The following is a 24,442-nucleotide window of genomic DNA, read 5'->3' as shown; positions in this document are numbered from 1 at the left end:
ACAAAATCGTTTTTATAGATATGACGGAAGTACACTAAACAGGTTAGAAAAGGATTTTTTACTAATGACATTTTTAATCCACATAGGTTCAAAATGAAAGAAACCTCAAATGTAGCCCTATGATATAATTAACAATACATACGTCCGGGTTAAGGGTGCGTAGAATGGCGCTGAACGCTTTTTTCGTTTGACTAATTTTGTGTCCGCTCATGGATCCCGAGGTGTCGATCACAAAAACCACCAACTTAGGGATAGGTGTCAACGTCGGCGCCGAGTAGAAATGAGCAAAGTAACTGCACATACGAACAACAAAGTACAGTCTAATTTCATGTGCCGGTTTACACTAGGTGTTATTCCATGATTCCTTTGACACTGCTGGTAAAAACGTATAACTGGTGCAAAATTGTATTTCTATATTCCGATCTATCAAATGATGTAAAATGTCTGCCAAAAACGTCTGTTCTAATGAGCGCCCCGCAAACTAGAAAAAGCCCGCCACCACATTAGTACAACTTTTAAAATCAATGTAACAATCGTACCCGCCAGATGTCACTATATCGCCAAATGCGTAGCTGCGTTCCACGTCGTATTGTATGCGATAGGTTCCGGACAAGCCAAGGGGCGAGTAGGTGGTCTGCTGGCTCAGGTTTGGCGTGTATCTGATGTGTGCCGAGCGACGATCGTGCTTGCTGAAAAAGGAGAAAGTGCTGAGATATACATTTGCCACATGAGCATGGCCGAATGTTTAAAACACGATAAGAGTTGTCACGATTACGGAAATCAGGTAAGAATCAGTAACGACTTGACCACATTTATCTGTATTCAACTCAAGCTTTCGCATATTTATAAAGTTAGATTTAACAAAAAACGTCTTTGCATAAAAAAAGATGTCTGCAAAACGTCTTTTAGTATTTTGACTGATAAGTAACTATTAGCTTGAATATATCCCTAATAAGTTTTATTCATAATATTAGGTAATTTGTTTAAGGATTAACGGGTCTTCGTTAGTTTCAAGGAAGAAAAAGAGGACGGCCAAGCAAAAAAAATAGGTAACCACTGGTCTAATACATTAATTTAGATTGCTCCCGTTGTTCCAATACTACTCCATGTTGTTTTACGAATTAACAATGTTTTCATGACATAGTTAGAATCCAAGATTGTTAAGTACTATTGGGTACGGTCTACGATTTTGTATTGTTGGATCACTCATTTATATTGACTGGTGAGACTTGGTTTTAACAGGAACCTGTGTTTGACCTTTAGCTCCGTGAAAAACCTCGGAATAGTTTTGTTTCCTCCCACGTCTTTAACGCATTATTTTCCCAAGAGATGGAAAGAACGCAAATTGGTAAACAGTGCGCGATCGACTCTCACGCTACTACAAAGAACCGCTTCTGCCCGCAACTTTTTTGCCAACTTTTCCATGTCGTAGTATTCCTACTTAACCCCTGTTGTGGTGGCACATGTGCCTATCCGATAGAAAAAAGGTGTTATTGTTTCACCATGGTAAGCGGTTTGCCACAGCGATCTAACTGGAAAGATATTTTTAAAAAATCGGTGTATACTTTTTATTAACATAAATAAATTCTTCTTCTAGCCCACTACTAGGAAATGACGTAAGTCTGAAAACCAATGGCTAAATTTAAAGAAATGTGTTAAAATAAAAATATTGTGAAGCTGTTTGTTCTAACGGGCTAATTTTTATTTTTTTCAATAACCAACTTTCGCATTGACATTCGAACCAAAACTAGGGTCGTCAAAGTTAACAAAGGCACGTTTTATTGCTACACAGTTGTACGTGGCCCCTCCTTGTAAAATATCTGTCATCATTGTTCTTGGGAGATGGAACGAAAGTTATATCTCTTCAGCAGTGACACGTTTGAGAAGCCTAATGGGTCAACGTCAATTACAGGAGACGCTAAAAGGGTGGTCCGTGTCACGACTCATTACGTGCGTCGCGGGTTTGCGGGTTTGTTGTGAATCGTTGGATTATGCCTCACGACCCCTGTCCGAAATATTTCTTTCGCAGTGCGAGATTGTTTTAAATTTTGCATCACAGCATTGAACTTTGGGGCGGTAATTTGGTAAAGTGTGGGCCAAGGGTGTAGTAAACAGAACGCAAGATATTTTGAAAGCAGAATTCAACGACAGATTTTGGGTTCCATTCACAGGATGATAACCGATACAAAGGGGAACAGAGTGGTTATCAACCGCGTCTTTTAGAGCATCATGTGCCTCAGTCAGCGATTCGTCAACTTAAAATAATCGCTGCCACTTTAAGATAACAATTTGTTTACACCGGTTACACAACCGGGTTTTGGTAAATAAACTTTAATATTAACATATGAAAAGGAAAGATAGTATTTTGTGTAATCGGACACGAATTATTTTTTTTGGGGGGGAGGGGGCAAGTTATTAGATATTTGTCGTATAAGTCCTATTGGCCAACCCCCTCGTTGTATTGATCGTATTTATTTTTTAAGCTAATTTTTAAATACGATAGCATGGGAAATTTCTTTCAAGTGAAACGTCGTGTAGTGTTTGGAGATAAAAACACTTACTTTAGCGTAACTTGGGTTCCAGGAGGTGACCCCGTTTCCTTAACGTTCGTCTGTTTCGTAAGGAAGGGCAACACTTCAACAAAGTGGATCGGGTTGTCCTCTACGATGTGAACGTTCACCGTGAGACGTTTCACGGGCGCGTGTGGGCTGATGGAGATCACATAATCATACTTGCCCCTTACCTTTACAAATATAAAATATAGGCAGGTTAACGCATTTAAAAGTAAAGACTGATTTGTGTCCGTAACAATTAGGAACAGGCAAAGTAAAGTTTTGAAACGAAAATGGTCTATCTCGAAACATTCAGCCAGCTGGCGGCAGATGGTGTTTTTAAATAATGAAATACCTTTAGGCTACACTTCAGGCCTAAATTTAGAAAAATGGCAAAATACAGGGTAAGTTTATAACAACGGAACATACGAAGTGTTTCGATAGCGTGGGCGACTGGAAAGGAATTTTAATTTTCTGTGTAGGCTAGTAAACTCTGTCGTTCACCTTGCCGATAAGCTGGAGACATTATTTCCAGTAAGATCAGGTTGTCCTGTGCGATAAGCACACACACATAAATGTTCAATATGTTTACCGACTAAGGATGAATGCTGGACTGGGCTACCTCGTTCCTGTTTTGTATGTCGGCTAAGGTGTACTGACAAGTTTACATACGGCGTCAACAGGAAAGAAATTGTACTAAAGCACGAGCGACGTCATGTTGCTATTCGGTAACAAGTCACACGACGAATCTCTAGTTGTTTTCGTGTACTGGTTTTAAAGATTCAAACAACGTTCGACTGAATCTAACGCATGCTTAGAAAAAAGAAAAATTTTGATAAAGTTTGAAGCGCTTTTATCAAACAATATAAATTCGACTCAAACGTTTTTATATAACAACTGCAAAACTATATATAACGCTGTAGTACAACACAACCAATCGCGACTTAACGAATCTGTCGATCAATGATGCAAGCAAGGCAGGCTACAAAAACAACTAGGCTACAGTGAGGTTTGAACTCACGACCTCCTGTCATACCGGGGCCGTATAACGCTGTATTAATTTTGTCCAGAAAGAATAGTCAAACCAAGCTATTTGGGGGCCACCAAAATACTTGTAAAAAACCCCATATAGATATTGTTAAAACTTATAAATAAGCTAAATAAATATTATCCAACCTCGTTAAAGTAGCCAGAAACCGGAACTTACAGGAGTGGACACACACATTCACAGCAATAAGACAAGATCGTTTAAAAAACATCAAGCCATAGCCAGCTTCTAAATTAGGCTTTAATCCAGTTATCTTTTGTCTTATTCCTATGGGGTATTCAGTGATTATTCTGGTTGATTTTATTTTTAAGTCTAGTTTAACAGGAAAGTGATTGTATATATTCCAGCGGTTCAGATTTAGCGTATTTTTTCTAAAAGTGTGTGTGTTGGATTGCTGAAGCAAATACAACAAATGATCGAAAATTTTGTATCTCTAACGCAGGGTTTCTTTTAAATGTAAACTAACTCACATTTTGGTATTGTGTTACTGTCAGTTACTTGATATTTAAATTACAATGGTTTTGATATTTAAGCAGTTCTAAATCGGGTGTGTGAATTGGTTGGTGATTTAATGGGGTGCAGCAGAGTAAAAGCTTAAAAAACACTGCTCTGACGTAACTATTATATGCTGCTGCTCTGTGTGTGTGAATAGCTTAGGCCAATAAACGGGTTGTACGGATTATTAGCTCAGTAGGAGCATAACGTCCGAGATATTACACTCTGAAAAACTTTGCCAAAGTGAATTTGCGCGCTAAGTTCCGCAAATTCACTGAAAGAGCACTTGCGAAAAAGACCAGATAGAAAAATAGGACCCGTACGTTGGACTATTCGACGCGGCTAAAATTTTTTTGGGAACTTCGTTACAGCCACGCAAGTGTAACCTCAATAAACGCCTCCCTGAAACAATATTCAAAGTTTTCAATCTGGGATTTTTATATAATTTAACTGGTGGGCTTATAGACATAACCCGTAGTATAATCGCTCATCAACATTTTATGTTACGATTTATTTGAAGTGGTTATGTATTTTAAACATTGATTTTTTTACAGTTGGCCCTGCTTTTACTTACTCTTCTGAGCAGCTGTTGATAAGTAAGTTGAAATGTTATCTTCTTCCTGGGTTCAACGAACATGCTTGTACGATAAGTCTTCACTGACTTGTCACGGACTGCTACGTGGCCAGCAGCCTTGCCTTTCTTCTTGGCCTTTAAAACAAAAATCTCAAATAAGGATTTAGAAACCATGGTAAACAAGGCTGGCACAAACCACATTCAACTTAACAACACGTCCGGCAAAAACGAATAGTCCGTTTCGGCGATACACAAAAAACAATTGCTTAAAAAATCATGCTTCTAATTTAATGTCATACGTTAGCCATCCGGATCTTTACGAGACGAGAAAAGCTTATTGAGACAAATCCGCGACGCTTGGCCTACGCACTGAACAGTTTTAAATTTAATGTAGTTGTAAGTAAAGCCATTATAGAGCATTAAATCTACATAACTCAATTCCGATCACACTAAAGCCTACTTTGTTAGTTTAAATCTCAAGTATATTTCTAGACTTGCATTGATTTTATGACAACTCGTTTAGGCTAACAGTAAACTTTCTGGCTGTATTAACTAGTTACTAGGTCAGGGATGGCGAACCACTGTCCCGCGAGTCACGATGTGACCCACCAGAGATTTTTAATGACCTATTTGTCTCTCTAGAAATACCGAAATGTTATCAATCATTTTCATGAAATAATAAATGTAAAAAAGAACAGTTCTTCGTTAGATAGTAATATACTCTTTAAATCAGGACTGGCAAATGTGTGGGTCGTGCAAATTTATTTTAGGGTGACGAGTAGGCCTACATTAACTGCACTTCGATGCGCGAAGAAAAGCAACTAAAAGCATTTTGTTTATCGCTGTAAACGTAAAGGGGGCGATACTTTAGGGAAAATTTGCGGAATCCGAATTTGGAAAATCATCCAAAAAGCTTGAATTACCAAACAGGCAATAAAATTTAAAACGACGCAGAAGCAAAGTTACACGTAAAATTAGAATATAGTTAAATATTCCACCAACTTGTGCATTTTGTAAGGATTAAGGTCGTGTTTGTGACCCGCGCGATAAAAGGTTTCGCCATCCCTGTATAGGTAATGCCGAAACTTCGCGCTTCGCGAGAATCGCCGTTTTTTGCGAAACCAGTTCACAAATCGTATATTTAATGTGTGATTTGAGGCATGCCTCAATTGTGAAGACTCGGGACTCGAGTAAGACCGCGTACAACTAACCGAGTCCCGAGTCCAACGTGCGCATGCGCATTATCAACTTTTAAAACTGTTAAGGCGGCAAAATGTAAGTTGTAAAAGTGTAATAGCAAATGGTGAAATGTTTTTCAACCATGTAATGCGAGTGGATCAATTATGACACCAATATTTGTGGATTGCAGAAAATCCACCTTAATTTAGTTGCGTAATTGGGTAAAATACAGGCTGTAGTGTAGAGTCAGAGCTGGACTCAGAGCGAGAAACTTGGTTTGCTTTCTGTGCGTTTACTTCTGTGACGTAACAATGCTATTTACTTGCTTGTGTGACGAAACCGTTCATTTATTAGCTTATGCGACAGCCTAGCCCTAAATGCTCCAGGGTCCATTCCAGACCCAATCAAGGATAATAATGATAGCTATTATAGCATGGTTCGGCAACCTACGGTCGGATTCGGCCCGCAAATGTAATTCATCCGGCCCGTCGCCCATTTGACAAACAAGACACGAGTCAATTTTACCTACTTTTTGACTATTTTACATTACTTAAGTGCGAAAAAGTGTCGCGCTTCGCGCGAATCATCCTTGTACATTCGGTTTGTTTACGCTTTGATGCTCTCTTTTAATCTGTAGAACAGCGCTTCTTTACCGTTGCGGCGTGGAAGGCTGACAAGTGCGTCGCGGACAAACGAAAACAAAAATATTAGACATGCATTTTTAACTTTTTAGTTTTTTGGCAATGTAATAAAAACTTACAAAAAATTTTAAAAATAGCCGTATACCAAATAAATTGCGCTGTCCTTGCTCGACAGGTGCGCCTGGACTAAATTAGATTAATCGGACTAAATTAGATTAATAAATTAGATTAGACTAAATTAGATTAATAAAGTTATCGCGTTTCTAAGTAGGTGTATCACACTTTTCATTAGCAGTATGAATGACGAGGTGTGGACTCCAAAAAACATTTACCGCCTCCTTAAATGTAATGGTGCAAAAAGTCCGAGGCCTGCCTGATTCACAGTTGTTCTAACATTTTATTAACACATTTCTTAGTTAACATTTTGTGCGGCCCATAGAGACTTTCTCTGTTGGCCCGCGACTAGAAAAAGGATTCAACAAACATAGGTGCGCACCACAAAGTCCGCCACAGTCTCTTATATTTCAGCTTTTTTAATCTTGGGATTTTTTTCCAATTCTTGGGATTTTTAGACAAGAAACCTTGGGATAAATTGAAAATCAGAGTGGCAGCCCTGGCCTGCAGTGAGGAAGAACCCATGACCTCCGGTAATACCGGGACCGTTGCTCTGTTATAGAGTCCCTGTAGAGTCAGAGCCGGACTCGGGACTCTATCGCACATTTGGTTGAGTCGGGGTCGGACTCGTTTTTTTTATTCGACTCCGCAACCCTTTGTATATTGATGCTTTATGGTTAGGCATAATGCAGAGAAAAATCGCCGAAAGCTTTAAATCAGTGCTTTTCAATCGTGTGTATCGTAGACCTCAGGGTGTACCATAATTTTTAAAGGGTGTACCACCTTGATGGGGTGTAGCCTACAGGGGTGTACCAGAGAACGCATGACAATAGGCCGATAACTAGCTGTCTAATTGCAGTTACTTTGCCGCCTCTCACTGACCATTGTGAGGTAATATTCCTATTATATTATACCAGTGGTTCTTAACCTTTGCTACCCTGTCGAACCCCTATGTTATTCGGCAAGCTTTCGTCGAACCCCAAATTTTCACTCAGTGTCAGTTTCGTTCACCTCTGTTTGTCTTTAAAGCTGGGCGGATCCCGGATTTATTTTTGGGGAAACATGAAAGATTTAGGGATATAATGACGTCACAAACAATTAATCTTAAAAACATCTCTTGTTTTCTAGCAAACCCATGTGCAAATATGCATCTGTAAGTAATAAGTCCTTATTTTGTCACTCACACTTGTCAAAAAAGAGGGAATGATGCATAATTTTAACTGCCAATTTGTGGCATGGTGCAAAATTATATGTTAAAAACCGATTACAGCAAACAGACAGAAACGTAGGCTACCTGATCATAAATCTTCTTTGCCTTCTCTTTTTCCTCTATCTGGCCCACAATGGTTTCGTTATCCAAATGCATTGTTACGTTGATAATAAAGGCATCCACCGGGAGGATAACGTCAAATTTAGCCTCGCGAGCAACGTTTGCGTCATTGGTAACTATCGACGTCACCACTGTTTCTGCAAATCTGTAGCACAATTTCGGTTTTATAGTACACGGAAATATAAATATTTAGCTGTTTTCTTTATGTACATAGTATTTTAGCAATTTGGCAGCAAGACTTTCAATGACATAAACTTCTATCAAATGCCCAGACCGACATCTTCTTTGTGTTACGCAATACAATCTAACAAATTAGAACATATAGATGTGATCTACGAGCTTATATTTACCTAGAGTTAATAAGTCCATTAATGGAAAGCGAATCCACTCTTGGTTTGCTTTTCTGGCCAACAACTGCTGTACAGGTGCTGTATTGAAAGGACCCTGGTGAGTTTCCCTTGGCTGTAACAAAAACACAGTGAATGGACAGTATGTCTATCAGCAGTTAGTTTTACTTAATAAATGCGTATTTGGCGTTATCTTATGTAGGTAATTTTTCGTCATGCCGATGAGTTCTCAGTCCTTTTTCAACGAAATTAAATAAAATAACGGAGCAACACAACTATTTTCTTATTGTGTGTCGCTATTTTACAACTCCTAAGTATGTTTCATTCATAATTAATGAATTTTAGTAAATGCGCAAATAAAAATGTTAAATTTATAGTCAGGCGCAGATATTTAACTATAGTTTCCACATAAAAATTAAAAAAAAAAATTATAATCTGGGTCCCTTTACTGACCGGTAAAGGTGACATCCGTTGCGACTCCCTCTTTGGTTTTTCCCGGAGCCAACATATGAAGATTAAAGAACTTGGTTTGTCCATGAGCAATGCGAACTTGTGCATGTGACAACAGGCTAACAAATCCCATGGTGTCGGTAGCACTGACTAGAAAAGAGTCCTACAAAACAAAAGGATAAAGCAACTTTTTTCATGGCAGTATATGTAGGCCACAGTGTTGTTTTACTTAGCTATTTTTTTTCTATATGCATTGGAAGGCACGTTAGGCGCTTAAAACCGGAAAATCGTGAACATTGAAAAACAAGTAAACCCTATGACTGCGTAATCTTACATTTGCGCCGAAGTTTGTCACCGCCACTTTGAATGCAACGATCACTCCGGGACGAAAAACGACCTCTGATAGGTTGCACGACACTGTGACATTAGATGTGCTGATTGTGCCACCGACCACTCTACTGAATGGTCGTCCTTGTCCTGTACAATCAATCAAAATTTAAGCTGGAACTTATAAAAAAAAAACATATTCTAGATGAGTATAACGCTTTTGATGACTAGGTGAAAGCAAGTTTTTTGACTATAGTTAAAATACGTGTTATTCCAATTCCACATATAATACATCTTAAAGAAGTATTATAAATAGATAAGGAGAGGTGAATAATAGAATATTGAATATTTATTTTAATTAAGCAATACAAGCGTGCAAATAAGCGCGGCATCTTATAAATGTGTGTCACCACGACTAGGAAACAGATAAAAAAACGTGATGTAATTTAAAATAATACTTGTAGAAAAGTCCATCCCAACAGGTTTATAACAAATCATAATTCTAATGTTTAACAATTAATATAAATCAAAGATTTGATAATATTTCAACATAAATTCAGTGAAGCAGAGAAATTTCGGTGGTTTAATGACAATATTATGTTTTCTTCGATAAAAAAGTTCCTTGCTATTAATTACAATAAAAATATATATCGTCGAACACTTTATACAACACACCTTGCTCCAAATCCCTTTTGATTCGGTCTTGTCCGTCTAAAGATTCGCCTAAAATTGGAGAAGGCAGTTTAATAAAATGGCGGTAAGGGAAGTCTCGATACATGGGAGCTAAATATTAAAACATGATACCTGAGAAATAAAAAATATTTTAATGAAAATTATGTGAAATTTTGGACGTATTTGAAAAAGGAAAAACTACCAACTGACTGATACAATAAATCCCAGGAAACCATCATCAATTTAAATGTATTTACCTTGACACAGAGTTCAGTAGAATGATTCAGTTCAAGGGAAATAATAACAGTTCGAGGGAAATGTTACTCAGAAAGCTCTGTTTATTGGCTCTTTTATTGCACAAAAGGCGAAATTCCATGCACAAATCTGAACTAGCCAGACAAGTTCCGACCATTAAAATGCTACCGAGTACGATTGCGGCGTGCCTTGATTCGTCTCGCGGTTTGTTTACGAAAAGTTCAAATTGGGCCTGAAGAGCCACGAAATGTACAGCTTTCGCAGTCGTTAAACTCAATTGCAGGAATCGCCGGCGCCAGAGATGTGCGATCTCACAGCTCTAAATTACAAAAAAAGTTTGTTGCATAACAGTTACCTTAAAACACAGTAGCATGTGACGTGATTACAATGTAATGACGTACGAGATTTTGACAGTAAATGATACACAACTGCGTCAGCATGTTGTTCGAAGCAGGTTATGACTATACTTATACAATCAAACAACCATTACAAACATCACACAAAAGTTTTACAATCACACTATATTCATCCCTCGACAACGTGATATGACTGATATGCGTATATTATTAACTCAGTCATGGCTAATTTAAAAATAAATTTCAATCTTGTCAACACGTTAAAGTCACCGGAAAGCGAACGAGAGACGAAACTTCAAACGATTTCAGTGCGCTTGTTTTGCCAGTTTGCGGCATTAGCATAATGGCAAAGCGGCGTTTCAAGCCATAATTCAAAGACATTGCGCAGGAGCACCGTGACAGTAAATGTCGCAAGAGGCAGAAAAGCTAGTCGTACTAGCTTCGTAACTCAACAAGGGTTTCTAAAATGCTTTCACCCAGCGGTGTACGCATGTTGAAAATAATTGGCAGTTAAGCAGGGAAAAAACCTGACTGGCCAAACACAGCAACGTGCCAGATTTATTACCGTTATAGCTTTTTTGTTAACATCGCCGGAAATATGTCCTTGATACCTGGGCGCACCAAGGGTTGCACAGCTGGAGTCAGTATATTTACTTAGAGCCAGGTGCTGCTCGTTAAACTTGTACACTACGTATGCAACATGTGTACAGCAAATTGAAATTTAATAGAAAATAAAATATATTTTTTTTGTTTATTGTGAACCAAGTGTTAACACACTTATAGCCTAAACCAGGGTTGGGCAATTATTTTTTTCCGTGGGCCGCATAAGAAACATAAAATGTTGTGGCGGGCTGAGTCAAAAATAGTATCTAAAATACACGCCATATGACGCCATACTTTGACGCTATAAAACAAGTAAGCTAAATACATGCTATTATGTTGGAAGTTGTGCGCAAATGCGAAAATAAAGTCGATCTGTAGAAAAGCAGACAAAAAGGCATAGCAAAAAATCGCGGGTGTTAACTTTAATTCGAATTTAGAGGGAGATGTGACGCATTGAGCACAAAAATATATATGTGCATTCCTTCATAGGTTGGCATTATCAAGTGGCTGTGGGAATTAACCCATCAACTAAAGGTTAAAATACGTGAAAATCTTACACACACCAACTTATAATGCCTTTTTTTGCTTTTCAAAGCTAAAAAGTTGTCGATGTGTTTCTCACAATGGCCTTATCGCAAAGATAGTATAAATCGGTAGAAACACAAACATGGCATTAACCAAATTAGGTTGTCGAAATGTTTATCGGTATGTTTCAGAGGTTGGAAAACGGCCGCTATTTCGTTCATATTTTGAAGACGGAATATATTCGATCGAAGCGCAACAAATTGTTTTGCAAATAATAAGCTAAGTAAATTTTCGTTTGAAAGAGTGTCACAGTGCGGGGCGAAATTTGTCTGTAAAGATGCTCAAAAACACGTGGAACTTACGAGAAAGACAAAAGAGATTCGCGCGGAACGCGAAAACAATTTCCATTTTAGTCTTTAAAACAGGCTAAAAATGGAGTTTTGCGGGGACATAGATCCACTGGAAAAGAGTGGATATTTATATTTCAACAAACATGTAGAAGGTCGCCCTGGTTTGTATTTTAAGAAAAATGAGCCGCGGGCCGGATTGAAACGCTTGGCGGGCCGCCCAAGGTCTGGCCTAAACAGTTGTGTAGTATATGTACGCATGGTTTTCAAATAGTACTCCAGATAAAAATAGCAAAAAAATAAGTACACTCTGAGCAGTTTTGTAAAAAGGTAAAAATCAAATTAAAATTCACAAAACCTGTAAAATCATGAATTTGTAAAGCGAATCACAAAACAAGATCCCTTGGCTTAAATTTTCTGATTTTGACCTATAAAAATGTAAGTTTACAATATTGTCGCAATGCATTACTGGTAAAAGTTTATGTATAAAATGGAAATAATATGTAGGCGTATTTAACCTGTAAACAGATAATTCATTCACACTCAGCTAGGGGGGTTATATTGCAAACGGGGTACAATAAGTAAAGGCCAGACAGTCTGCATCCTAAAATACTTACCAAATTCTAATTACAGCCCATTGTGTCCAAATTAAACGCGATCATCCACAAATGAATCTCACAGTGGAAAACAACATTGGGCATTTTCTTTATCTATGGGGAGCCAAAAGGCACGGCCAAGGTACAAGCGCGTTTAAACAACAAACAAAGCGAGCGTGGGAATGCTTTCGTCCGGAGCGCCAGAGTACGCTTGACTTGCCAGGTCGAATCGATTGCTCTCAACCGCACTGTGTCCTATTACAAAGCGGGCGTTGGCAGGAGGTGTCGACTTTCGCCAAGTTGTACCCCGGCTGGTGGCGATACGGTGTGAATCGCCGCCGCACAAGTCAAGAGCCGTGTGTGTTCCAGTGCGTGCTACATATTCGGCATAAATCGCAAATTATAAAAAGTTTTTTTATTATGGAATGATCGTCATTTTGGTTATAGTTATATAAAATATGGAGGTAAAAAGTTTTTTTTAGTATTTATAGGGGAACGTTCGTTACATTTCGTAATGTGAATAAACTTAATAGATATCATTTAGTAAAACAAAAAATCAATATTTCTTGTTAAATTTTCACCAAAGAGCCGTATATTGTTGTGCTACTTCAATCTAAAGTCATACATAACGTGCTTCAAAATAACTAGGATATTTTACAAACGGAAGCTACTTAGACTATACAGCTGAAGTTACATTATACAGATTGTACGTTGGGGTAGTTCTTTCTCAAAGCGGTAAACCAAAATATATGTATAGTTACTCCCTAAGTCGTTGGTGGCCAAATTCCGATATTAACGGCTCTGGCACTCATAAATACAACTCGCGATATGAAAATCCAGGAATAGCGGACATCAAAGCAAATAGAATCGAATAAGGGGAGAGCATACACACAACCGAAAACGTTATTTTGACAATATAATTCAACAAAGTTTAACCATATGTTTTGCGCCCCGTAAAAATAAAGCTAATTTGGTAGTATTAAAGCAATAAAAGCATAAAGTGTCGACAGCGATTTTAAATATTTTTTCTGTTAATTCGGTCAATATCACATTGTCACAAAATATTCCAAACACTATATAACCGGTGTGATTCCAAAACAAGGTGGGTTCTTGATAGGGGCGATATATAGCGTGTAAATGAGGCTTCTTTACTAAACTTCTCAGTTGTCATTAAATGAGAGATGAGCGTTAAGCGTACGTATAGTGGATTGAATGTTGAACGAAAAAAAATGACACCGCTTCTTTTTCTTAAAAAAAATATAAAAACGGGCATATAGGCAGCACACCGAAATCGTCACGTATATTACCAATCCATACGCAAAGCAGTTGGTGTTTTTCACATAAATCATCTACGCTGGCTAAACCTTCAAAATCGACAGATTAATTGGCAGCCGACAAACTTGCGCCCTGTTTAAAATACATTGCTGGGATTGTAAATTCCCCTGGGCTGCCGCGCATCGGTTTGTTTACCCAGTTCCGCGAATTGGACTTGTGCAGCGTGTGTGTCGATAGGTCTACCACAATGTTTGGCTATCATCAACTGTATGCGTTTGTTGGTTGTGATAGTTCCAAGTGGGAGAACGGCCTTAAACAATATGTCGCCACAAACAAATACGTTTCATACTTCATGCGAAAGTGATATTTTTAAACGATCGCCATTTTGAATTTGTTCATCTTTTTTTATTCAAATAATCTGTGTGCGTATGTGTGTTGTTTCAAACAACCCACTTCTGCATTTGGTAATCTGGTTTTTTCGTTTTTAAATTGAAAGAATTTACAACACGAACATCTCTCTTTAAGCATATTGTCTGCGAGAGATTCAATCAAATTGTTATGTATTTATCCTAACGTATTTTCTTTAAACACGCCTGCTTACTTAAAATTTCATGTCCCTCAACCACCATACTGAAGGGGTGGGGTGGTCCTTGAACCCCGATCTTGTACGAGAGGTCTGACAGACTTTGACTTTCCACCGGAAGAACGCCGATCTCTTTGCGTCCATTGCTATCCATGAAACGCACCCTGTCCACCACTCCAGTCCGGTTACCTCCGGATCCATAAGCGTCCAGTATTATCATGACTTGGTCGGCTGCAGATGGAATGCCGTCTAGTCGCTGCAAGTGTTTCGCACAAGATTATCTAACTAGAAATGGAAGATAGATGTCTTGAGTACATATGTCGATAAATAAAAGTGAACCACTCAGGTGACACTGGACACTCATTACCTTAATAAGATATATATCAAAAAATTAATAAATATAGTTTATAACATACCAGATTTGCGGTAGACACTTTAGTGAACTCTCTTGGATGATAGGCATTTTTTCAAAGGTAATTTCCCCAGGTAATTGGGCCAATATTTGATTTCGCGTTAAGAGGTTCATTTAACATTGGTTAATTGGTTATTAACCTGCTATCTTACAATGAATTTACCTTTCAAGGAAGAACCATTGCGTTCTATTGCAAATTATGGCTGAAATTCCCATACTAATTTGATACCACCTTGGAATCGGACGAGCTCTGATACTGCCAACAGGCATCTGTAAAAGTATTAGGCGAACAAGCAACGGCAATTTGTTATAAATCTTTCTGTACTAGTATAAATTAACATTCGACGTAGTGTGGCTTTGGGTCGTGTTCTGGAGTTTTTTGGTGCGTATATTTTGTAAGATTCGCACTTACATGCTGTTGGACCGTTATGGTAATGTCGTATTGGTAGATCATACCCACGCACTTGATTTACACTCGAATAAAGGCAAAAAAATAATTTCTTGATAGGTAACTTATACCACAATTAAATCAAGGTAATCAATTTAGACCCACAACTTGTTGACCGGTAAATAAATTGCAATACCACAGACGTATTTTATACCAACATTAAATAATTAGGTTAAATAGTGTCACAAATCATATTTAACGAGAGTAGGACAAATACAAACGTATTTACTCTTTATATTTGTCAATTCTATTTACATGGTGATTCGTGTTTTTATCTAAAGCCTCAAACAATGTGGCCACGCTATTTTTTTGGTCATACCCTTCAAGGGTCACCATTGTCGGAGTTGCTCGTGTGTCCACGGCCATTGTGTACGCATGAGGCCACGACCCTCAAACAGCAATTTGAACGCGAGCGGTCGTTTCGCTCAAATAGGCGCGTCAACCGTCTAACTCTAAAGGCTATAATCTAAGACAGGTCAAGAGTAGGAAAACAACCTTCAAAAGGCACAAACCACGAGAGACCTAGTTAAGGTCAGTGCGTGGTGGCGCCGGACGCGAGATTATCCGACGCCATGGCGGACATTATATTAGCAGAAAAACTAACACATTCGCTACCAGCACTTCACATTAAACAAGATACGGCACGATAAAAACATCGATTGTATTAGCAGTCGTTGGACCCTGAATAAGCTACCCGCATCGCTAATGGCTAAGTAAATGGCATTACGAGATCGCTATTGGCATTGGACCTGTTGCCTGAGACGTGACAAACAGTCCTCAATCGTGCCATTTGGCGTGGTCATTCACAACTACTTGGCCTCGTTGTACCTATTTGAGCGAGTAAGCATTGCTAGGCAAACAAGAACTAAATATACCCAGGCAACAACACATACTTCTGGCCCCATGAAGCAAATAAAAATAGTTTTTGCACTATAAGAACGACGTGGCGTACAATTTGGAATGATGGTTTGCCACATAATATACTTAGTCCTACAGCAATATTGATACAAGGTGCGGGCGGCAATACTAAGAAACCATTCGAAATGATTTCAGTTGTCAAACACAATTAAAGTTGTTGTTTATTTGGCGGTTGGTAAAGCTTTTAATGTCACCTTGCCACGTTTCGTAAGTTTAAACACCTACATGTTAGATTTATAAACTGAACGGATCTCATGCAAAACAGGTATTTAAGTATTTTCCTTGTTTTGTAATAAATACGCTAACATTTAAACGTGGCCATCGTAATGTTGCCATGTTTTTGTGATTGATATATAACTCTCTTCTACCTGAAAGCACTGACGTCATCCACAAAGGGCGATTACCATACCGCATGAAACATGATAGACATAAGACCCCGAGAGTTGGCAAAAGTTTAAACTAAGTCATGGTTGAATGTTTGGAAACGGCATATAGCCCTGGCTGTTCAATAAGCCGCTGATTTGACAACTTTAAGCGGGACGTTTGCGACCTGGTAAATTATTCTTAACATTTAATTTTATCTACAACCAATTTAGGGATTATATAGGTTCGGTTAGGATCGTTTAAACAAGCCTATTATTGTGATAACTGAAACGCTAAAAAACATTAAGTTAGACAATTTGCGACACAATGGCCTGTTTCGTATCCAGTATATCGGGCATTTGTCAGGAATACTAATATTCGAAACGATTCCGGTTGCACATCAATGATATGGATCAAACCAAGTACAAAACTTAGTAAAGCAAAAATCAGTTTGTTTAAAACTTTAGATGTTATACGATAAATGTATATTTTTAGTTTAATCAACAGTATCTCACAAACTCGCTGAATAACAACACATCGCCAAACGTAAGCGGTTACGTCCAAAATGTTTTTTGCGTTTTATACCCAACCAATGTCATTTTTTTCGCTTAGATTATGTAAATTTACACTCTTATTGGTTTAAAAACACCTAGATCATTGCTTATACCCTGGTAAATTACAAGTATCCACTGTTTTGGAACAAATACAAATGATAGTCAAGTTCCATTGACAAATACGTCTACTTGTTTTTTTTTTTAGTTGAACCATATACCTCAAACGAGGATATTCCTTCTCCGCCAACTTTGACAAATGAGTTGCTCAAGAAACCGAACGTTGACCTTCCTGATATGGTGATGTCGCAGTTGTTTACGATGCCGACCACAAGAAACCATTTGCCGAAGTTACCCGACACGTCCACAGAAGCTGAATAGAGGTCACCGACGCTAAACGGGAATCAATAGAAATATTATAAAAAAATAGGTTTGCGATAATTTATTTTTAACGGTTATAAGTAAATAGGAAAATAAAAGTTATTTTTATTTTGTGTTAATGGCATTACAACTTGTGAGGTGTATACAATACTACAATAAATAAAAGATAACTTTCGCAACTTAGGCCAACACGACACACGTGTTTTGCTTGGTGAATTACGCGTTACAAGGCATACAGGGGCCATATACCAATGACAGTAGCATGGTTAAATGACCATGAAAAACAAGTGTTTCGATTTTCACCGGCGCATCATCTGAGAAGCATTCACTTGCTTCTGAAAAGTAACGCTAAATTCCTCATAAACGGTTTTGTGGACAGTCTGTCGACACGCGATACGTATAGGAAATATATGCTAACACAGTTTCTTTTTCGGTTGGTGAGCGACTGATGTTCGTATTTTAAAATCAACTGCAAGAGCTTACGAGGACAGGTGGTCAAGGTTAGCGATTCGCCTGGCGAAATCTAAAATCGATCTAAGGTGTCGGTTTCCGTTTAGAAGCTTTAGGGCAGCAAAACGCCAGACGCAAACTCCGTGCCAGGGTTAACTCTTGTTTTAATAGGTCACTGAGTTCTGGGTCAGCTAGACGCGGAGGGAGCCTCTCGTGTTTTGCTTGCTTGTTGTTTACTTCCGCCACACACGGCGCATTTCGAAAAGCACATTGACGCCAAGTAAGATGCTTTCGATTTCGATTCTATTCATGCAGGATCTCAGATCAGCCGACAAAAAAATACAGCGAAAAAACTTGCAGGCGTTTTTTTTTCTCGTGTGCAAGCTTTGTGTCCGATTGCAAAAACATAGAATCGAATTATTAACATTAGGCCTAAAATATTCCAGCCAATACAGATGAAGTTAATCCGCAGGTGTATTTTCGTAAAGCACATCTTGAAACGGACAAATTTCACGAGCACTTCTAAATAGTTCGTAAATGAATTTTCCACCCTGTAGCATACTGAGATTTAGAAAGTAAGGCCTTATCGTAGGTGAGAGAATAACAACCTGTCCGACTGTCCGTCTGTTTGAACAAGGATTACTTTGCGAGAGTGCACCTGTACACACGATGTTTCCAATTTCACTGCACAAAAAGGTAGCGTAACACAGTGTTTGGTTTTAGCGGATAGAACCTCAGACCGCCAGTCAGCTTAACAAGAACCACAACAAACGCGTGCAACTTTCCTCACGTGGTTTTTTAGTGTGCGGTAACGCCTGATCGAGCAACGGAAGATAATTTTATTGGCAAGTCAATATAGCTTCAAAGGCCAGCCGCCACTGACTGTGCTGCATCTTCTTATGTGGCCGCGTCAGAAGCACCGACGTGAAAGGTAAAACATTGGAAAGCGCGATGACTGAATTCGATGCTGGCCAAATATTTGTACTCGCAGAATGCAGTTTCAAAGGAGAAGTTGGCCAGTTGATTTGCACCATTCTTAACGTATAATTTAAGGTGGGCGATGCGAATTTTTAAGGTCCAGCAACTTATTTCACAAAATAGATTTAGAAAACAAATAATAGGCTTTTGTGCGATTGCAGATGTGTGCAATTACTTAAAGCTCATTTTGTAGTGATTCCCTGCCTTATGTTTTACTTAATGTGAAGTGATATTATCGCAATAATTAACACCAGCTTTCAATTGCATCAACTAAAGTGGAGCAATGCATCATAATCATGCGACAAGCATGAGAACTATTCTTCGTAGGTCGCGGGTAGCATTTGGCAACACGTAGATCTGTTATTAAACGATGTAAATGTAACAGGTGTAAAGAACTTTTATGTAATCGTGAATCAAAAACGGCAACTGTTTCCTTTTCTTTTGCATCAAAAAAAACCTTCAACCGGTAATTTGTGCGAAAGCTGGGCAAGTTTGATGTTATGTTTAAAATTTTGAACTGGAAGAACGCTAATGATAGCCCGTAAATCCGTTTGACATTACCTTAAAATCTTGAAGTCGATAACACTACCCTTAGTCTTCAATAACGACGTGTTTGATAGGCCCACGGACCACTGTTTATAAAGAGGCGCATCAAACGACAAGAGATTTCATGAGGCAGACCGCAGACAAGAAAGCAAACCAAGCAAATGACTTTACTCTCGGATTATCCGCTGTCCTGACAACGTGTATTTTGCTCTACAACAGGCCATTGTCACGACACACAACCCTGAATCGGTAAGCGCGACTACGGCCGGAATCAAGTGGCAATTGTGCGGCCCGCGCCAAACTCCCGCTTTTGGGGCGCGATTGTTTCAAAGTCAAGAGTCGTCACGCCTTAGTACACCTAAGCTTCTTCTCAGTGAAGTTTGTGCCGCCTTTTGGGCCGCGTTCTGCCGTGTCAAGGACCCACCGGACATCAAGCAGTGGGCACGAGTGTGACGCTTGTTTGGCCAAGTTTATATGGTATGTTATTATTTTCATAAGTCATGGTTTATTTACGTTTGGTTAATTCGCTCTTAAACATTGATTTTCTAAAAATAATATAATAGTGGAGCGTGCTGATCTGCCAATTACCAGTAAAGGATATTTAATTGCTTTGCGAGCATGGCATCCCTCTGTACAATTGTCATACCTTGAGAAGTTTGCACTGTTTACAACAATTTGCAGTAGCTTAAGAGTATTCGTTTTTCACCTGCCAAGCATTATCAGCCATAAGTGATAGATTACCATCAATTTCTGTGTGTGGTCTCATCCAGATATTTATATAGGGACCAGTGGCATACCAGTGTCACGCAAGTGGTTTAAAACAAACCCTCTCTCAAGTGAGGTAACGCTCGCGCTATTAGCCCGTAAAATGAAAACCTTGTCTCGGTCAACAAATCCCCTTTGCAAAAGGATGTATAAGATCGAATCGATCATCATGCAAATCTAATATAACAGAGGCCTGTTCAAGAACAACACTTTACTGTTTTATACCTGTACATTGTTTTCTTTTAGATTTTTTTAATTTTTAGATGAATTTTTTAAGTGGGTAATTTGTTGTAACAAAGATATTAATTACGTGTAATGTTGTTAAAGACATTTTGTCGATTGTCGCAAAAAATGTCTTCGGGATCCTTCCATTGATTGACATTACACTAATGTTTCCGTCATAAACACGATTAGTTCACCTGACATAAAATGGCATAAATACAAAAGTCATATCGCCGGGTGCCTTTGTTCTTGGGCAATGGTTTAATGTAAGTTTATATGAGTATTTCCAGATAAGTTTTCCTTTACCAAATAGTACATGGCGATCCCTCAATATAAGCTCTGACCCCTTGGAGATCGCGACCCCAGGTTGCAAACAATATCACTAAAACAATAAGTTTTCAACTTTTATTTCAAAATACTATTTTTATTTTGGTTCGAAGAATCTGTTATACGGCTTCGAGGGAATATTCTCACCCGTTATAATGGCCAACGGGATTATGTTGCTCTCTCAAATGTAAAATAGGAAAACCAAATCTAGGTAAACGCGAACTATAAATGTTTATAAAAACATATCGCCTCGCCATTGCAAATAAAACACGACATTGATCTAAAAATATCGTACGTACGTCCACATCTGAGTTTGATTGCTCGATCCCGGCTGTCGAATGATAGGTCCATTTTCACCACAACCTCCAACAGCTTCGATGAACAATTCGCTGACGCTGCTATCCACGTCGAAGTATACGCGGTGGTTGGCACCTGGTTGCAGAAAACAGTTGGCATTTGAGAAGTTACTTTTTATCTTTTTTATAAAAAAAAAAAAAAATAGAGACCCCCATAAACAAAGGTTGACAGTCGTGTCGGATATAATACTAACATAAGTAATTTTTTGATTTATCGTGTAATCTATTGCCTACCTGTGGTGCGCTCCAAAGATACTTGTTTGAGCACAACAATTCCTTGCTTTACGTTGTTTTGAACGATTTCTGTGGCCTTGAAAAATGAGTGCTTTGAAGTGACAAAAACCTGAAAGCCAAAGGTCCGGTTTCACATGTATACGGGCTATTAACGCCGCCATGGCAAAACGGTATTCACTATTCATATAGTCCACCTTTTAAACTATGTCAACTTCAACAAGGAAAAATATTTTGCTTTTAGGCAGACAAAGTAAAATTAAAACTTTGTTTTAAAAAAATTTGTTTCTAAAAAAGGTATTGATTATAGAAAAAAGTTATTTTTAAATAATACCAAACCTACTTACTTTTCCGCCAGTCTCTTGTGCGATGCGCTTATACAGCTCTTGACATTGTGAATATCTTTGGTCTGGAACAGGGGAACAGTACGCCAAGTCGTTGGTTAGCATAAATACGATACTAATTTTACGTTGTTTGGCCTGGGCAATAACGGCGTCCTGTGCAGATAAAAACAACAGTACCACATTGTTAGAAGTAGAATTACAGTTACTAAAAAAGTTAAAGAGGTTTGCCGCCAGAAGCAAATCCTAGAAGATCACGTGACCATACTAAAAATACCTTTTTTTCATTTCTTCATAAAGCCATTTAGAAATGTTCTAGTCTTATAGCAGAGTTTTTGAAGTCGGATTGGCTAAAACATATCAGGCAACCTGATTTTCGAAGTAGTCTGCGGCATATGCAATACCAAGCTAGTAATTGAAAATACTTTCCTACGTAAAGGAAAAATTCAGCCAAAAGCAACGAAGTGGGTCATATCGTTCAAATTCGAGTCAACTCTAGACATAATATTGGTGTGCAATAGCTTTTGGTTCGGTTTGAAACGTATAGGCTTTCAACAACACCTAATAGTAAAATTTAGGTTGCTGAACGACAACATTCCTTCACTAATAGAGTAACCGTGGAATCAACGCGGAAAAAATAAATTGTTTACTAACTAAACAAAATTTTGGTACGGCGATTCTATTTAAAGAGCCTCCATAGTTGTCCAACCTTCATGGGTTTCAGGTCTTTGAATTGGATGTTTTATTTACCGGTATCTTCTTTTTTTGTTATTCTCACAAAGCAACAAAATAACAACATTTGTCTGGTGTTCTAAAATACCCAACCACAAATCAGATGGCGAGATTTACAACAACAACGATGCATAATTTTGTAATAAGAAAAACTTATGCATGTTTCACCTGTAAATGATAATCCTTCGCATGGACATCGGTTATGACATAAACAATGGAACCAGCTCTACAGTTTTCCAATGCGATCTGTATTCCGCGAAGACATAATTCTGGGGCATCTCCGCCTCCAGATGCAAACAGTCTACAAAACAGAATTATACAATCAAAACAAGTATAATGTAGTCTTTATTGTCGTGGTTTGTATGCCCCTTTATATCCTTAAGTGTTTATTTGTCAAAAGGGCGGCTTTAAACAAAAAGTGTCCCGTTCGTTATGGGCAGTGGGCTTTTAGGGATTTCATCATCTTGTTAAAAGAGAAGAACAGTTTCCCATATACAACGCAACACAACCCACCAACCAACCGAAACCAACTATTTGTTATTACAATCAGATCCTAGTGATCTGGGAATGATCGACCAGCCATTACTACTTCTAGTCAGTGTATTATGCCCTGCAAAATACCTATTACACATGCGTTTTATCCTCTATCTTCTATCAGAACATGAATTCAATTAAAATCGATTATACGACCTATAAACAACGTCATGTGTTTTTCTAGTCGGGTATTACTTATAAACAAAAAAAATATATAATAATATACAAAATAAAGTAAATTTGGCTAAATTTATATATATAGCAGATAAATTACATAAAATAATAGTAAATTCAATTACTTATTAATAGCAGCCTTAAAAGTGTTTGGATCCCTCGTCACAGTGAGAGGACCGACCCTGGGATCGTTGAAAGGTACGAGGACGAAAGACTGGGGTCGATCCAACGAGTTTTGTAAATGATCAATGATCAACTAAAATACCAATCAAGCAACATAAAACAGAAGAAATAAGACAATGGCAACAAAACGTAACACAAGATAAACTGTTGTATACTTATGACAAAATGTAGCCCAGCTTAAAAACATCGGTTATACGATATCGTTAAATTTCACAGCAAGATAAAACCATGACGTGAAAAGAACCTTTACAATATTGGTATACAAATTTATGAAATGAATCTTGCGGCAATATGCAACACTCGCCATTACACATGAGGCAAAAGGCAACCAACTAACAGTTGGTAAGATCAATTTGTTTATGGTGAACACCTTTGACAGTACTGGGTAAATTTTGAAATAGGTATCTCTGGATTCAGCCATTCGTTCGCTATCCAATTACACGGCATTGCGAGGTTATTTTCTAGGGTTCTCTGGCTCATTAATGAACAATGAAAAGCACTATGTTAATCTGTACTGATTCTCAGTTTCGCTAATATAAATAGATTTATACGGATATATATAAGAAACACGTTACGTTGACTCGCTGCTGTGCATCCCGTATCTCTCCTCCCATACTTCCGGTATCGTCGATAACAAACGCCAGCGTCTTTCCGCTTCCCACAGCCAGAAAACTGCCGTACTCCAAGTCCCCAACTTCGTTTCTTAGCCTAAGTGTAGAAAGTGCAATGTCATAACACAGAAGGGAAACTGGATGAAATACTATTAGGACAGTGATACTGGTTCTCAAATTTTTGTTCTCGCGACACACATTTAAAAATTAGCAAATTCAAATTGGGAAAAATCTAGACGGATTGCATCGAAATTTGGCTAAAATGTTCGGATTTAAGTATGCACAACAAGCTAAAGTTACGGTTTGAGCGTCCATTCATTTTTATTAGCCATCGTTTGACTGTAGCTACGCTTGATTCAATAATTGAAAAGTGTTATGGTGACGTCATAAACATAACTGGTTTACTGCAGCGAAAGCCACATAAAGACAAATGTTTGACGGGCGGTTTCTTTTTCTCCTTTTATACTGCTAAACTTTTTGTTTATCTTTATTATTTCATATGCATTTTTCTTTATCAAATACTACACGGCAACCCTCCAGACAACCCATTGCGACCTCTTTGGGGGCCGCACACTCCCAGGTTGGGATCCACTGTACTAGAAAGAATGTTGTACATTAGCTGTCACCAACAATTTTTTTTTACCTTAGCT

General features: G+C 38.2%; 1 protein-coding gene across 1 annotated transcript in view; it reads right to left on the bottom strand.

The window, feature by feature from the left end:
• LOC146160507 (inter-alpha-trypsin inhibitor heavy chain H3-like) overlaps positions 1-24,442 on the bottom strand; it is a 41,373-nt gene that overhangs the window by 15,221 nt on the left and 1,710 nt on the right. Inside the window, exons 2-18 of the mRNA XM_083385930.1 lie at positions 23,757-23,889; positions 23,124-23,254; positions 22,459-22,591; positions 21,565-21,714; positions 21,221-21,329; positions 20,930-21,062; positions 17,183-17,354; positions 14,288-14,525; positions 9,733-9,780; positions 9,065-9,207; positions 8,734-8,893; positions 8,284-8,395; positions 7,898-8,078; positions 4,670-4,804; positions 2,562-2,743; positions 540-689; positions 143-293 (exon numbers count right to left, since the gene is read on the bottom strand). Coding sequence (XP_083242056.1) covers positions 143-293; positions 540-689; positions 2,562-2,743; positions 4,670-4,804; positions 7,898-8,078; positions 8,284-8,395; positions 8,734-8,893; positions 9,065-9,207; positions 9,733-9,780; positions 14,288-14,525; positions 17,183-17,354; positions 20,930-21,062; positions 21,221-21,329; positions 21,565-21,714; positions 22,459-22,591; positions 23,124-23,254; positions 23,757-23,889 — 2,461 coding nt within the window. The remainder of the gene's footprint in view (positions 1-142; positions 294-539; positions 690-2,561; positions 2,744-4,669; positions 4,805-7,897; positions 8,079-8,283; positions 8,396-8,733; positions 8,894-9,064; positions 9,208-9,732; positions 9,781-14,287; positions 14,526-17,182; positions 17,355-20,929; positions 21,063-21,220; positions 21,330-21,564; positions 21,715-22,458; positions 22,592-23,123; positions 23,255-23,756; positions 23,890-24,442) is intronic.

Source organism: Ascidiella aspersa, chromosome 3 (assembly GCF_963924565.1).
Source record: "Ascidiella aspersa chromosome 3, kaAscAspe10.2, whole genome shotgun sequence".
Classification (NCBI taxonomy): Eukaryota; Metazoa; Chordata; class Ascidiacea; order Phlebobranchia; family Ascidiidae; genus Ascidiella; species Ascidiella aspersa.
Note: the sequence above shows the minus strand (reverse complement) of the source record. Positions and strands in the feature narration are given on the sequence as shown.